This window comes from Zea mays, chromosome 3, assembly GCF_902167145.1.
Source record: "Zea mays cultivar B73 chromosome 3, Zm-B73-REFERENCE-NAM-5.0, whole genome shotgun sequence".
Lineage (NCBI taxonomy): Eukaryota > Viridiplantae > Streptophyta > Magnoliopsida > Poales > Poaceae > Zea > Zea mays.
Window position 1 is genome coordinate 89,262,619 of NC_050098.1, and position 15,782 is coordinate 89,278,400.

Sequence of the window (15,782 nt, forward strand, 5' to 3'; positions counted from 1 at the left end):
CATGTTAACATGGGACGTATTCTTGGCTAAGGTACCTCGCCCAGAGGGCCTCCACACCGACTTGGAAACCTTAGCAGGTTACTTTGTATTAAGTGTATTTTGTGAAACCTCATAGTGAATCCCTAGCCATTCACCTCGGTAATGTTTAAGAGTCCGTACAATCCAGGCTAGATGGGATACACGGCTTGTGGGTAAAGTTGTACCACCTCTGCAGAGTGTAAAACTGATATGTCAGTCGTGCTCACGGTTAAGAGCAACCTGGACCCTCACATGATAATTGAACATAACGATGGAGAATAAATAGTGACCGATGATTCACAAATGGTTTCCTTAAGTGATTTCACTTAAGTGTTTTTGATATAATCTTATGCCTTTTATTAATTGGGATATTTGGGACACACTTATTAGTAAGACAAGTATTGCTAATAAAATATTGACCAACTAAAATGCTTACCGCTTAACCTTAGCCTTACCTTGTTAAACTTGCATTAATTTTTCCCCCACTTGCTGAGCCCCGACTATAAGTGAGCTCACCCTTGCTAATATTTTGATCAGATGGTGATGAAGAAGACCTTGATGGAGATTTCAATGAATAATGAGTCTAACGATGCGCTGGTCATCTTCCTGTGGGAGATTACCCATGTTATTTCCGCTATACTTTGATGATACTGTTTAAGATACTTATGTCTGGATGATAATAAAGTTACTCTACTCTTTTTACGCCTTTATGCATTGTCTTTTGATATTTTACACTTGTGACGTCAACATATGTGTGAAAAAGGATCTTGGCACACATATGCTATGCATTTGGTTTTTCCCCCAGAACCGGGTGTGACAAGAACCGACGTATTACTTAGGAGTGTTTTGCCATACTTAGTATTGTGTCAACCACTACGGTATGGGCAACCTCCTTGTCAGGGGGCTCGGGTACGTGACCAAGCCCTCGGCCCTGACCTCGGCTCTCATCAGTAATCAGGCAGGCACAAGTCAACAACAAGTATAAGACCCATGCTCCAGGCTATACCATCTACAGTGGGCACGACTACGCCTCCTCACCGTATGCGGCTAATTCCGGTAGTCCAAGCAGCACCCCTTGAGGTTATAAATAGGACATCCTACGACTTCTGGGAGGCAGACGAACACTCCACAATTTTCTCCTCCACCACAATATTGGCACTTGCCTCAATCAATTTTAGTGACATGAGATCCTCCACTCTTTCGCACAGGTTGTATTTCCTACTACAAATACTTATGTGTAAGTAATATAAGTTTTATCCCATCTGCTGAAAGTAATATACGCACTAGGCACGTGCCCATGCGATGCTACGGAACACAAATTGACGAGCCTCCAATAGCTCAAGACTCTAGCGACACGCAACACGAGTATAATGGTGACGATAAAATCCGTGATTATATTAACAAATTAACAACGTGAGTGTTAGTTCAAAATTTGTTAGATTATATAATCTGAATAGATTATAATCCCAAACAAACACCCACTTAACAAATATGAAAACTAATAGCATAGAACAGTCTGGCAAGTCATTCTATCAGAGCGAGGAATGGAAAGTAATAAGACCTAACTGTGTTTTTACATGAACAGACACTACAAGCACATGCCCGGATTAATTTCCAAACACAAATTACCAACTACAGTCAGGATTACTAACTACAGCTAGGGATCAAAACCGCTAAGCTTGTACTAATCTTCTGGAAGCAAGTGAGGAGCTTCAAACCTTAAAAACATAAATGAATCCTTTGTTGTTGGATACATCTCTTGCTTCTTTCGACCGTGTTGTATATACACAAACGTGATGAAAGCACTACAAACCGATCTATGTTGTTGGATGTTAAAAACAAGTGTATTTTTTGCTAGACATAACACAATCTAGTGTACTGCAACAAATATGATTAGTTCATTTGTTGTAGGATACTGGACCTATGTACTTGTCCAACATAAAAAACCATTTTATCTGTCTTTCCTTGAAATCTAGAAAGTCAGCATGTCCTTGTTTTTTTGTGAAGGAAGCTTTTACGAATTTCAAAACAATTACATCAATTGATACAACTACCTTGAGATCTTTTAAAATCTACGCGTTTAGATTTCACACAGCTCACACAACATTTTGCAATAAAACATACATACATGCTTAATTGATGCAAGCCATATATGTCTTTCAGTGTTTTGAATGTCCTTGATGCAAGCCATGTATACCGTGTTCAACGAATTCTTGTGCACATGAGTTATCGCCTTGAGCAATGACAGGAAAGGATTTCTTGCAACATATGGCCACATCAAATGTAGCCTCCCAATACTCATCTGGATGGAGAAGAACTTGTAGCAGTAATTGTATAAGGAGATACCGCATTGCATGCATCCAAGTAGACTCCAATCCAGGACCAGTTTTTACCTCCTATTCACAGAAGAAGAAACCATATAAATTAGATGACAACCAAAGAGGAAATATATGGTACAAACATACAACATTAGTTCTAAATAAGCATCGGTTCTTGTTCTACTTTCATCTCATTTAAATAAGCAACACAAAAGAACCCATTCAATCATACACTCCATAATTCAATTGTGGGATAATTAAAAAAATAAAACTACTACTACAACTTGGTGAAGCTACGGATTCTATATATCACATACATAAAAAACCTTCATTTCTCATTGAATAGATATCCACCATACTGTTTAGCATGAAGTTACAGGGCAACTTTTTCATGTACACGATTTTAAGCAATAACAAAAATATAGACAATTATGTGATGGCCATGTTATGGTGTTCCTGAAATTTCAAAATTGTGACATCACATGCAAAGAAAACAATTCTGATAGAAGAACTATTTCTTCTCAAAGCAAAAGAAGAAACCAGATTGATTTAAGCTAATGGTTGTCCTATACAAAGACAATGGAAAACCATATTGTCCATTCCAAAGTAAATGTGTACCTTGCTGTTTTCAGATAGATTATGTTTTGAATTTATAGCATAATAAGGCGACCAGATTAAACTGTTTCATTGAACAAGTGACCTTAGGCACAATTTTCTGAGAAAACAGGACCGTACAGAGCAATCAAATGTTTACTTATAAAAGACAGTCATTTCTGTAACTTTACTGCAAATTAACATGTCAATAAAATGATAGCACAATGAGAATGCGGATTCGCTAACCTTAAAATCACCAAGAATTTTAAGTAGTCTATTTGAATCAGGAAAACCATCCAAGAAGAATTCTGTGATGGCCATGTTATGGTGTGCCTGAAATTTCAAAATTGTGACATCACATGCAAGGAAAACAATTCTGATAGAAGAACTATTTCTTCTCAAAGCAAAAGAAGAAACCAGATTGATTTAAGCTAATTGTTGTCCTGTACAAAGACAATGGAAAACCATGTCGTCCATCATTCCAAAGTAAATGTTTACCTTGTTGTTTTCAGATAGATTATGTTTTAAATTTATAGCATAATAAGGCGACCGGATTAAACATTTTCATTGAACAAGTGACCTTAGGCACAATTTTCTGAGAAAATAGGACCGTACAGACCAACATGGATGTTCAGTAATATGGGTGGTGGCATTCGAAAGGGCAGTTCAAGAAACAGCTACATGCACACGCACAAAGAACAAGACATGGTGAAGGTGAATCCATACAGCCACCAACCCAAACTGATAAGAACAATCTAGCATTTTCTATACTACATAATGATATTTTCATGTGAAGTAAAAACAACACGATACTAAAATAATTTATAGTTGGAAAATCATGACATTTTTTATATCTCTAAGATGACTAAGGTAGTGCCCAACAGAACAAAACATGTATTCAAAAGGAACCACATCATATATAGATTTTAAAAAACATAAACATGTACAATCGAGGCCGGTTTTATTGGGTGATTTAGATGTATCTTGAAAAGGAGATACCATGCAATGAACCAAATTGTGTAACCAGTTTTAGCTACAGTACAATTGAAGAAGCTCATGTGTCAGTAGCAACCTAAAAAGCCTGATTTCTTGCACAGCAATCTTGTTTAGAAGCAGAACATATGTGGAGGCCAAAGCATTAGTCTAGGAGTTAAAACTCACTATAGCTAACATTAATGATGGCAGGTTTGTCTCGATTATGCAATAACTTTCTCTGGAAATTATCACAATCTATTTCTCTAGACATGGCACAATCTATTTCTATAGACATAAGGGTGTCAACTGACACAATCCATTCTGTACATTCTTGCTGCTTTGAATACTGAATAATGGGACTCACGAGAAGCAAACAATATTCCATCAGGGAACACCTCCCTCCTGTAAAATAGTTTTTAAAGATGATTAAGAGCAGAAGTGACATTTCACATAAGCAGTGAAAGTAGCAAATATTTCACAAGTATTACCCAACAAGAATCCCATGCAGATTTTCTTTTGTACCACAATTAGTAATATATCCCCAGTACTCATCCTTTTCTAACTCCTAGAGGCGAGCAAACCCATGTTGGCGTCATCAACTACATGGGATTCTTGTTTGGGCCGCTGGGCTCCATCGAATTCTTGGGGCCCAGCAGTATAAGTAGGATTTTGGAATTACACCTACATTTTTATCATGGAAACCCAGCTAGAATCAGTTGGGATGATATCCATGGCAGCAGATCTTTTGTTGAGTTTATGAATCAAAGATTTGAGTATTCGTTGTGACGCATAGACTTGTTGGACATAATATATACTTGCTCAAAAGTACAATGAGGCAAGGTGACACACTTCAGCATTGCTCTCTGCATTCTTGACAAGATCCAACACCGCAACAGTACCTACAGATGATCTTCCAGATTACATATTTACATGGACTGGCCTCATGTTGTTTACATGGAAAGGCAAAGTTGTTTACAGAATGCGCCTATGCAATGTACAGAATGCTGAACTATCGTTGTCGTCTACGCTCTATAACCAGGGAGGGTGTAACAGACTCACTGGAAAACTGCTCAGTATCAGCACTCAATAGCTTTAAGCCATTAATTGATGCATGCAGGCGATGCTTTGCTCGTTGTTCATGTGGGAAGTTACACGGACAAGAATATGCAAATGAACTGGATCGATCCAAACTTCCAAAGCATGTGTTGTACTACTATGTTCACATTCTTTTTAAGTCATATTTGTAAAGGGCGACCTAAGGTGTTAGTCTAGACTGATCCAAGATCTAAATATCTAATCATGCTTTTACTCCTTCGCGCTCAGCGCTTGCCTTCTGCCAAATGCGCATCTAAATCAAATAGCTCTCTACGCTAGTCGGTGTGTGTGTGTGCTGCGGTGCAGCTGCCTGTTCTTCATTAGGTGTGGTCACTGGTCAGGAGCTTGCTTTCGTGTCAACTGCATGGTTATTAAAACGACGTTTAAATGTCGTTTAAACTATAAAACGCTGATAGAACAGCGAAACGTTGAAACGTTTTAGACTTCCTCGTAAAACGTCATTTAACGACGTTTAAACGTCACGTTTTGACGTTTAAACACGATATATAGTTAAACGCCACGTTTCGAGCGTTTAAGTTGCCTGCTTGTAAAATTTGGCCTAGCCCAATTAGGGATTCCGCCTAGGTTACAATTTTGTGCTTGACGACCTTGACATGGATGATGAAGAAGAAACAAACAACAGTGGTGGCTGTGGTGATGAGCAAGACAAGGATGATGTTGGTTTAGATGATTTGGATGATGGTTATTGAGTGCTTGAGTAATACTTGTGTGCTTGTGGTTGTGGACATTGCATTCTACTTTTGATTTTGTGCTATGTTTGTGATTGTGGACTATTAGACATCTCATTCCACTTTGTTTGCGGTTGTCGACTTGCTATTAGTTGAACTTGTGTTATTGTGGTAATGTGGTTGTGGACATGTCATTTTGCACAATATTATTATGTGAACTTATGTTGGTTGTTTGGTATTTGACTTTATATAATTGTCTAAAATTATGATATATTGAAATTTCCCTATGTTGTTTAAAACTACGTTTAAACTTTGTTTAAACCGTTTAAAAGTTAAAACTCCACCCATTAGCGTTTCAACGTTTCGTCGTTTTAATAACCATGGTCAACTGTGATCTGATAAAGCTCATTCTTTCTCGGATATAACAACAAAAACATCCTTGGGCGACCACCTTCGCCTTGAAACTTTGTCTATTGGATTGATTATGGCACACTCAGCTGCCTCAAGACGGTACCCAATGACAATCTCTTTCCTCTACCTAGCTCGCAGAATGACTTCAAAGAAATTTAATTCCTCTTCTTCTCTAAGGTACAGATCAGAAGGTCGTATTTGCATTTCATTTCACTGTAAAGGGTGCAGTTGCAAATACAGATTAACCAGACAGAAACATGAGAAGACACATGATTCAAAAGCAGCCAAGATGCTAACTTAGAAATATAATTAGGCAAAGCGGAGCATGAGAAGAATCATATTTCTAAAGAATAAAAGGAAAAAAGTGAACTTGAATAAAACTGTCTAATCATAATAGTCCACAGCTATTCACATAGTTCTTCAGTCTACATATGGGATTTCATAGGTAAGGTTAACCCGCAACTGTCAAATCTCATTTGGGAGGGCGGGGCGGAGGAAGTGGAGGAGGGTCGTGCTCATCGCCGTCGCTGTTGGCTATCACGATCGAGAGAATGGCTTGGGGAGGGGATGGAGGTGGAGGACCCACAATACCCTTCAAATGTGGTAATTACTGTGACAAGCCCGCAACATATGATCCAATCGCTCAACCCGCGTGAGAAACTCCAGACGCCTCGCATCTCTAGCGCTTCTCCGCGATCACCAAAGGTTCATAAACCAGCGTGTGATTCAGCATCGCAACCGCGCACGAACCCATACCCAGCCGTTCGATTTCCCCCGCTGCCTGCTTCCCGTGCCCCCAAATTGAGCCACCCATGTCACCAACCCCACTCCAACAGTCTCGAAACCACGGGAACCCCCAAGGGGTGCCGCACAGCTGAGAGCAGCAAATTTCGGGCCACGCCCGACGGAACGGATCGAGGAGGCACGAGTTAGGGCTCGAATCACCTGGTTGGGCGAGACGGAGGTCGAGGAGTCCATGGCGAGCCTGCCCGCAGACGCGACAGCCTCCGCCATTCCTCTACAGCATCCGCCGGGCCGAGCCCTCGATTGGATCCAAACCCAAGCGAGCAACGCAAACACACAAGGACGGGAATTAGGTGAAAGAAAAAGGAATGAGCGCGGGTTTATGTGAGAGGAAAAATGAAGGGGGCGTCGGTGCAGAGGCGATGAGGAAGGGAGAGCATCACGCGCGGAGAGAGCGGGCGTAGTTTAGGGCTGGGGTGTTACGGGACGGAGGCAGGCGGAGGCACGGTGAAATATTGTGGACGCTCTCGTTGGATCCTTATAGAGTAGTAGAGATTTCAAATGGGTCTTATTCGCGAGAGCTAGACCATAGCCAACACAACAGTGGATTACGTTACCCCGTGGCCCACAAGTCATTCGTACGCCGCTGATCGATACATGTGGACCAGGTAATTCCCCATCGTTTAATTTGTGTTCCTAAAAAAATTGTCACGAAAAGACTAAATGCTAAAATAGGGGTCCCAACAGCCCGACTCCTTTCCTTTTCTTCCCAATCCTCCTCTCTTTCTTACGCCCTCCGGATTCGTTGCCTCGCTCGCGTCGCCCCTTCCCACCCCGGGCCTGCGTGGTTCAAGGAATTGGAGGCAACCTAATCGGCGGTCAGGAATGCTTCAAGAGTTCGTCGACAACGTCATCGCCGTCACAAAGGAGTAAGCAGCCTCTCCTCGTACCCCCGCGGCGATTTCAATATATGCATATGCGGTTTATCCAGGGAATGGGTCGTCAGAGCGCGGGGAATCAGGCAATCACCGACTTGTGATGATTTGGTGCGTTTGGTAGGAGATGGTTGTGGTGTGGTTTCAGGGTTACGTTGATTGATGAAGGGATTCGGGCCACGAGCTGTTCGTTGCTAGCTTGGGATTAAGTTGGGTTAATATGTGCTGCTGTAGATTTCGTAGGACGTTGGACTTTGCACTTATTATCTTAACACGCTTTTGCATATGCATGCCTAATTATTTTCGTATGCTCAAATTATTAAGCTGATTGCTGGAGATCTGTTAACAAAGGATTTTTGAGGATGATGGGAATGCGGGAGCCATGGCATGGTTCTCACTTCCAATGTTTCGCTTTTCCGTTCGAAGCCATGGCATTGTGCAATCGAACTATAAATACAGGCCGCTAGAGTCCAGGAAAATTGTTTTTATTTTCTGACATTACAATAGTAGATTCATTGTGCACACCAACATGCGCAAAGGTACCGTTGTTCAATCCTAGAAAGGCAGAGGCTAGCTCTAAATCATCAGCATGAATACTCCCTTTGCTATTGTAGTGCACTTACCTGTGATGGGCGACTGGTAAAATGGAGGTGCACAACCCTCACTAGTCACTAGAGCTAGCATGAGTTAGTTCAAATATGATTGAACTTGAGTATTTAGACTTTTTAACAAGCAAACAGTATAACTATTGCTTATTTAAGGTAATTCTATATTAATTTTTTATTCTATTTCTCCCTGTATATCTTTGATTATGAATTTTGAAAGGTGTGTACTATGCCAGTGCTGTATTAACTAACAAATAACAAACAATGAAGATATAGAGCTGTAACTGACAAATAACAAATAATGAAGGTATATATCTGTGTTAACTGACATATAACAAACAATGAAGATATAATGCTGTTTTTACCCCGTATGTCATCACAGGTTGAGTAGACCTGTTAGAAAAAAAAACAAGCTCTATGTTATTGTTCTTCTAATAAATCCTATTTCAAATGGTTGCAGTAACTATTATCTACTATGTATGGATTGTTAGTGATTTTGCGATTGTAGGAGTGGCCATGCTCAGAAAGATTTAGTTTGATGAGCAAAAACTTAGTTTGAAAGATTCTTGTATCCTGAGAATTTTATCTGGACAAATGTATTGTAGGAAATTGCAAATTCTATAGAATATACACAAAATTAGACTGGGATGATTTCTTATGAAGTAATGCTTTGTTTGCTTCTTCATGGAAACAAAAAATTATTTGGCAAACACTAAACAATTCGTGAACTTATTTGGCCTCTACTAATGAATTCATTTGTGGTTCTGAAACATGTTAACAATGCCAGCTATCATAAAAAATCCCATCTGATGTATAAACCACTGGGTCTGCAGTACTGGGTTCTAGTGTGAATAATTGGACCTATATACAAGATACCGGCAGGATATTGAATGATTAGTTTCTTTGATATTTATGAAAGTGGACCCCTAATTACATTGGCTTACAATATCCTTTTCAAAGATGTTAATAAACTGTCAGATGGGATTATCTTTGGCAAATTTATGGGCTTGTGGACCATAACCATAACATCTGACTTTGGCAAACCAACTACATATTTTACTTTCTGTGTACACACAATGCTTGTAAGTTGTAAACCAGAATTTTGTTGTTGTGGAATCGTGGAGGAACTTCCATTTCCATTCATTTTTGCATGTGTTCCATTGAAGCATGAGGCTTTTGAAATCCTTGGTTCTATGTATAGTTCTGTACATTGCTGATAGTTCATCTTGTTTTAGCCCTGCTGAACAGTTCTAGTTTAAAACACTAATTTGCATTTAACACGTGCTCCATGGGAGACTGAAACATTAGCTTTAGAAACTCTTGATTTTGTCTGTAAGTGTAATTGTTTTGAAGACAAGAAACATAAAAATACAAGTTAGTTGATCTTGTCTTAGACCTTATGTAGATATTGCTAGTTAACTTCTGGCACTTCTATTGGCAGATCTGTGAAGACATTTACATATGAGTCACTGAACAACATTGCAAGGTTCATAAATGGAATGTCAGCACTCCTATTGACACTATTACCTGGAAAAGGCAACATTTTAGAAGGGATAAATGGCTGGGAACTTAAGCCAGCACTCCGTGGGCCGCGTCTTCCTCGTTGGATGGAAAGGTAGTCTAATTTTCTTCACAACACTTCCATTAAGGTAGAAATTTATGGATATGATGTGTTTGTAGCATTGAGAAACATCCAATACTTAAAACCAAGCAGATAAATAGCGAGTATTTATTCCTTAAGCACAATTTCTTTACATGCATTTGAATCCACATGACCTGTTGTTGCATATTCTCTACGAGTTACTTCCTCCCATTGAGAACTATTGTTGGTTGATGCAGAGCTTTGGATAGACTCTATATCAATATTGAGACATGGTAAATGATGTGGTCCAGTTTGTTTCCAATGCATACTAAATTATTTACGTGAAATATTTTAGCCTGGTGAAATATCCCATCGCCCTGTATATTTATGTTTCCTTTTATTATTAGTATTATTATTTAGTGCTGGATAATCTAACTAGTATATGCTTTGTTTTCTTAGGTAACATAGTTTTACTCTGTTCTGACAACTTCATTCCTTCTTTTGAACATAGTGGGGTATCTTCGTTTAATGAGTTCATCCATGAACTTTCTGTTGATTCTGATGCTGATTCAATTGCTGACTCTGTCGCTGGGGACGATGATCATGAAGAGTTTGTCTGCCCTCCGTCTCCATTGTCCCAAAGTTCACGGTTATCACATGCAAGCAGCTTTGGTAGACATGATCGTCGACTCAGGAGACATATCAGATATGCAGTTTCTTGGATACTATGGCCATTGAGATTCTTTGTTTCTTTAATATTCATTTTGTTCAATGCCATTAAATTTCGGATGGTAAGATCAACTGCTAAAGGTGCTGAAACTCCTCACCTCTCAAGAACTGGTCTTGCCAAGAAATCATTTCATATAAGGGACCAGTTTCTCCAACGCACAACTGATAGGAGGCGTGGAGTTTTTGAGGTAGTAATTGAGAACTGAATTTCCTTTCATCTGTTTATCTACTTTCGGTGACAAGTTAGGATAATTTGAATCTTTCACGTATCTAACATTCGTCGACATACTTCTTTTTGCATAGGATCTGCATCTGGCAATTGAGATTTTCATCGAATCAGTCTTTGACATCGTTCACAAAGCAGCACATTATATTCTTTCTCCTTCAGAAGTGTGGCAGAACCTGTTTTGCTGGATTCAAGGAAGTGGTCATGATACTAGTTCTGTCGTTGATGTATTGACTGCTAATGTTGGCAGTGATAATCCTGTTCCAACAGAGAGGAAGACTGTGTATCGTCATTCTCTGAACACAGATTCCCGGACATGTGAAGATGTTATTACTGAGCTTGGGTGAGAAACTCTGTTCCTTTTTATTTATGCTATGTTTCGAGCCACGGGTTGAGTTATCAAATAGCTGTAGTATCATAAGACATATATGTGACTTCTGATACTATTGCTGGGTAGCGAAAGGGCCTCTAACTGAGTTGGTTAGGTGGTCTGAATAGGGTTAAAAAATCCCCCCGTCTTGAGTTCGACTCCCCATGGGAGCGACAGGCTGGGTTTAAAAAAAAATTCCTCATCCGTCCCATGCCAAAGTACAGAACTACATATCTAAGGTCTGGCCTCGGTTGCGGTCGTTCTCACATGTGCTACAGTACCGCTGTATATGAGTGGGGCAGGGTTTCGGGGCATTTCTCGACTTGCATGAGAAGATTTTCATCTTAATGTAATGCCCGGGGGTTGTCTTACCCTGCAGGTCGAGTTTTATACTACGGCTGGGTATTTTGTTGTGAAATGCTACCTGTCATCATATAGTAGATAATAGATATATCAACCTGATTATAAAAACTCAGAAGTATATTTAGTCAAACATTATTTGTTATTGAGAATGGCATTATTTACATCACTTACTGAATTTTTCTCATGTGGTTCGTTCAGGTATCCTTTTGAGGCTATAAAGGTTGTTACTTCAGATGGGTATGTCGTGTTACTGGAGAGAATTCCAAGGTGAAAATCGTTGACTTTCTCGTGTTATTTTATTTCCTGATATTTATGGATTAAAACTTGATGCATTACCTTTTTAGGCGTGATTCGCAGAAGGTTGTTTTGTTGCAACATGGAATATTGGACTCATCTATGGGGTGAGTGATGGCCAAATTACTCTATTGGCAATGTTATTGACATTCCACACAAGTGACATTTGCTTCAGTTTTGTGTGTTTCTGATTTTTTTTGCTGATACCCTTTTCTACCATCTGTATGATCCAAACTTATAGTTTCGCCACTTTGCGAGCATGTTATATCATCTATTGTTTCAAAAAAAGTTGTATTGAGTTGTCTAATTGTATGGACAGTCAGACAATGTAGGACCTCTAACAAATGGCAAGATCGTCTATACTACTAGGCTTAGCTATTATAGCTGTTTCCTTGTTTATGGGTACTGATTAGTAAATAGCCAAAAGTTAAAAGTATGATGCAGCGCAGTAGATGTCTTTATTGAAATTAGCACATTGATTGATCAAGAATGTTGTTAATTGTTAACTTGTGTATGGCATTTTTGCCTTTGTCTAAAACATCCCTGACCACTATCACCTCGTGAACTTCTGACCTGTGAGCAGAGAATGTTGTTTTCTTTGTGTAATTATTGCTTTTAGTCAATAGCGTTTTTTCTGGTTTAGAATGCTGATATTTAGCAACTGTCCTTAACCAGTTATGCATTTAACTGTTTTTTTACTCCCTTTGGTGACTTTGATGTCCATGTGTCTTTGGCTAACAAGAGTTCATTGAAGTTAGACATGGGCATTATAATCATATAAATTACTTTATATGTTTAGCTTTCTAAAACCTCTGTTTATAACTGTGTTTGCTTATCAGTGGTTTCCTATGAATTAAGCATTTAATTCTGAAAGCACAGTTTATATTTGAATTTTTTAATGCTATATTGAAAATAGAGTTCAAGACTGCTGGACTGCTGAAATGATAAAGTTAATACAATTAATTTCGATCATTGGGGAAACTTTGAGTTAAAAATAGTTTACCTGGACTTTAGTTGAAAGCAGTTTATTTTGTGTGTACGATATAGTTTTTAGTCTTGTTTGGCCCTCATCCATTATCTTGTCATTTATCTTTTCAGCTGGGTGTCAAATGGTGTTGTTGGCTCACCAGCATTTGCAGCTTATGATCAAGGTCAGTAACAGAAGCAGGATGTAATGTCCTCTTAGTGATGTGAATTAACTGCACTCTTTAATGTAGGTTATGATGTTTTCCTTGGAAATCTTCGTGGCTTGGTCTCAAGGGAGCATATAGATAAAAGTATTTCCTCCTACAAGTAAGTTAAGCTCCTGTGTATGTTTGGTCACTTTCTTCACTGTAATTGCTTATATGTGTTCACCTTTCCATCTTTGCCAGATACTGGAAATATTCTGTTAATGAGCATGGGACTAAAGATATGCCAGCAATTATTGAGGAAATTCACAAGATCAAAATATCGGAACTTGGCAAAAGTCAGCCTCAATCAGCAGAGGGGACAGGAGATCAAAATGATAAGTTAAAAAGTTTGGAAGTACAGGCTTCACAGGAAGACAGTATAGAAGACCAACCCTACAAGCTTTGTGCTGTATGTCACAGCCTGGGTGGTGCAGTTATGCTGATGTATGTGGTTACTTCAAGGATCACACAAAAGCCCCACAGATTGTCTAGACTGGTCCTGCTATCTCCTGCAGGTTTTCATGAGGATTCCAATGTGGTATTCAGTATGGTAGAGAAGCTCATCTTGTTTGTTGGTCCAGTGCTTGCACCACTTATTCCTGGACTTTACATACCAACTCGGTTCTTTAGGATGCTTCTGAACAAATTAGCAAGGGATTTCCACAATTATCCAGCTTTGGGTGGACTTGTCCAGACCCTTATGGGCTATGTCGTTGGCGGTGACAGTTCAAATTGGGTAGGAGTGCTCGGTTTGCCCCACTACAACATGGATGACATGCCTGGTGTGTCATTTCATGTTGCGCTTCACCTTGCCCAGATAAAGAGGGCAAAGAAGTTCCAAATGTATGACTACGGTAGCTCTGCAGCAAATATTGAAGCGTACGGAACACCGGAACCATTGGACTTGGGAGCTCATTATGGTCTCATTGACATTCCTGTGGACTTAGTCGCTGGGCAGAGGGACAGAGTTATCTCACCATCCATGGTAAAGAAGCACTACAAGCTGATGCGGAAGTCAGGGGTGGAGGTTTCATACAATGAGTTTGAGTATGCTCATTTGGATTTCACATTCTCGCATAGGGAGGAGCTTTTGTCCTATGTTATGTCCCGCCTACTTTTAGTGACTGATCCAGGTAAAGGCCGTATCAAGCAGACCACCGTGCGACTCAGGAGGCAGAAGAAAGTTCAGTCAGAGATTGAGGAGAGCATTGAGTGCAGAGCCAAGGAGGAATCTGATGAACTAGCTGGACATTTGGAGTGATGTGGAGCCTGCAGGTTAAGAGTGTGTTGTAAGTTTGTGAATAGGATACTCGTGTCGTCTCTCATATGTTATACACCATGTGGAAGATCAGGGGAGAATAGGTCTCTGTTTCTAGTATCATGTTCATGGGGATCGCTTTTTTTAACCCCTGTAAGTAACAGTAGAGGTATATGCATCGACTCCGTTGAGCATTAGGTGTCCTGCTCTTTTAAGTATCGAGAACGAGGAGAATGGTCAGGAACCGGATGTTTACCTGGCAAATATCCAGTGTTCTTGCGACTTCTTTTGTAGAATGTCACAGCCATTCAAAGGATGTGATGTCAGGCGTGCAAGCGATGGACAGTATGTTTTCTGCATATGTTATGGACAGTATGTTTCAACTAAAACGTTTTTGGTTTGGAACCAATTGTTACTGTTGCATGAGTGTTATTGAGCATGGATAATTAGCATAGAAATGTAATTCTAGTTTCACTGGAATGGAAGAAAGCTTGTTCACTAGAACGTAAAATTGGATCTGGACGCTCCTGAAGACCGGATCTTGTAAAATTAGGGTCTGTGATCCGTTCTTTTGTTTTCTCCAGCCCCCATGAACACTGCGCAGGTTCATCTTTTTCCATGCACATTAAGTTTTAACAATAATCAAATTCTGAATTTGACATTTTGAGTAGATAGATCATTGGCCTTTTCCATGCACATTAAGTTTTAACAATAATAAAATTCTGAATTTGACATTTTGAGTAGATAGATCATTGCTACCCAATGGGAATATATTTTTTGTTCGATGGTTATATGCTTCACTACCAAAATTTTAGTATGATCTTTCAGTCAATTCTACCTAGCAATCTGTCAGACATATACATGATCATCCGTGCATAAATAAATTGTTTTGAAAAGATGGTACCTTTTGGTGATTCCTGTTCGTCATTGCTGTAGATATAGTAGGCAAACATACACATGACATCACAGATTATGATGCAAATATGCTTGGCATGCTAGTTTTCCGTCCCACAAACAAGTACTGCTATACCCATATAAACTTCATCCCGTCCCCGTTTTTTTTTTTTGGTGGTGGTGGTGCGATATTTAACTATTTGTCATCGGTACGGATAATCACCCATGAGATGCTAGTTTTTGAATTTCCATAACAAATTTGTCATCACTGGAGAACGAAAGATGCTACACTTTTGCTACTTTGACTTACCTGGTTCGTCACGTTCGCGCGTCATATTCTTGCTGGTTCGTCACGTTCGCGCGTCATATTGTTGCCAGCGTGGATTACCATACGAAAAGTCTCCTTTAGCCTATACGCAGTGATTATCTCTAAATTTTTTCCCATATATACTACTATATAGTCATGTCAATAAAATTATCTCTATATTCACTCTTCCCGCAACTGTTACC

The 15,782-nt window shown here is 39.5% G+C and overlaps 2 protein-coding genes across 2 annotated transcripts; one reads left to right on the forward strand and one right to left on the reverse strand.

Annotated features, from left to right (window-relative positions):
* Positions 1 to 1,551: 1,551 nt before the first annotated feature.
* LOC103650372 (DNA polymerase V family) lies at positions 1,552 to 7,398 on the reverse strand. Its single transcript, XM_008675956.4, has 3 exons — positions 7,046 to 7,398; positions 3,177 to 3,263; positions 1,552 to 2,414 (listed from the first exon to the last, which is right to left on the reverse strand). The coding sequence occupies exons 1-3, from the start codon at positions 7,112 to 7,114 to the stop codon at positions 2,178 to 2,180; spliced, it is 393 nt and encodes a 130-aa protein (XP_008674178.1). The 5' UTR covers positions 7,115 to 7,398; the 3' UTR covers positions 1,552 to 2,177.
* A 192-nt stretch (positions 7,399 to 7,590) lies between these two features.
* Positions 7,591 to 14,793, forward strand: LOC100193803 (alpha/beta-Hydrolases superfamily protein). The gene is made up of 9 exons (NM_001310458.1): positions 7,591 to 7,773; positions 9,826 to 9,999; positions 10,478 to 10,883; positions 10,999 to 11,264; positions 11,853 to 11,921; positions 11,999 to 12,055; positions 13,047 to 13,099; positions 13,166 to 13,241; positions 13,322 to 14,793. The coding sequence occupies exons 1-9, from the start codon at positions 7,730 to 7,732 to the stop codon at positions 14,379 to 14,381; spliced, it is 2,205 nt and encodes a 734-aa protein (NP_001297387.1). The 5' UTR covers positions 7,591 to 7,729; the 3' UTR covers positions 14,382 to 14,793.
* Positions 14,794 to 15,782: the final 989 nt, after the last annotated feature.

What these genes read in the sequence shown, in the direction of transcription:
- LOC103650372 (XM_008675956.4), bottom strand. Translation starts at nt 7,114, where the DNA reads ATGGCGGAGGCTGTCGCGTCTGCGGGCAGGCTCGCCATGGACTCCTCG. An exon ending in CCTCCGTCTCGCCCAACCAG is followed by an intron (nt 3,264 to 7,045) that starts GTGATTCGAGCC and finishes TTGAAATTTCAG; the next exon opens with GCACACCATAACATGGCCAT. An exon ending in AAATTCTTGGTGATTTTAAG is followed by an intron (nt 2,415 to 3,176) that starts GTTAGCGAATCC and finishes TTCTGTGAATAG; the next exon opens with GAGGTAAAAACTGGTCCTGG.
- LOC100193803 (NM_001310458.1), top strand. Translation starts at nt 7,730, where the DNA reads ATGCTTCAAGAGTTCGTCGACAACGTCATCGCCGTCACAAAGGA. An exon ending in GTCATCGCCGTCACAAAGGA is followed by an intron (nt 7,774 to 9,825) that starts GTAAGCAGCCTC and finishes TTCTATTGGCAG; the next exon opens with ATCTGTGAAGACATTTACAT. An exon ending in ATATTGGACTCATCTATGGG is followed by an intron (nt 12,056 to 13,046) that starts GTGAGTGATGGC and finishes TTATCTTTTCAG; the next exon opens with CTGGGTGTCAAATGGTGTTG.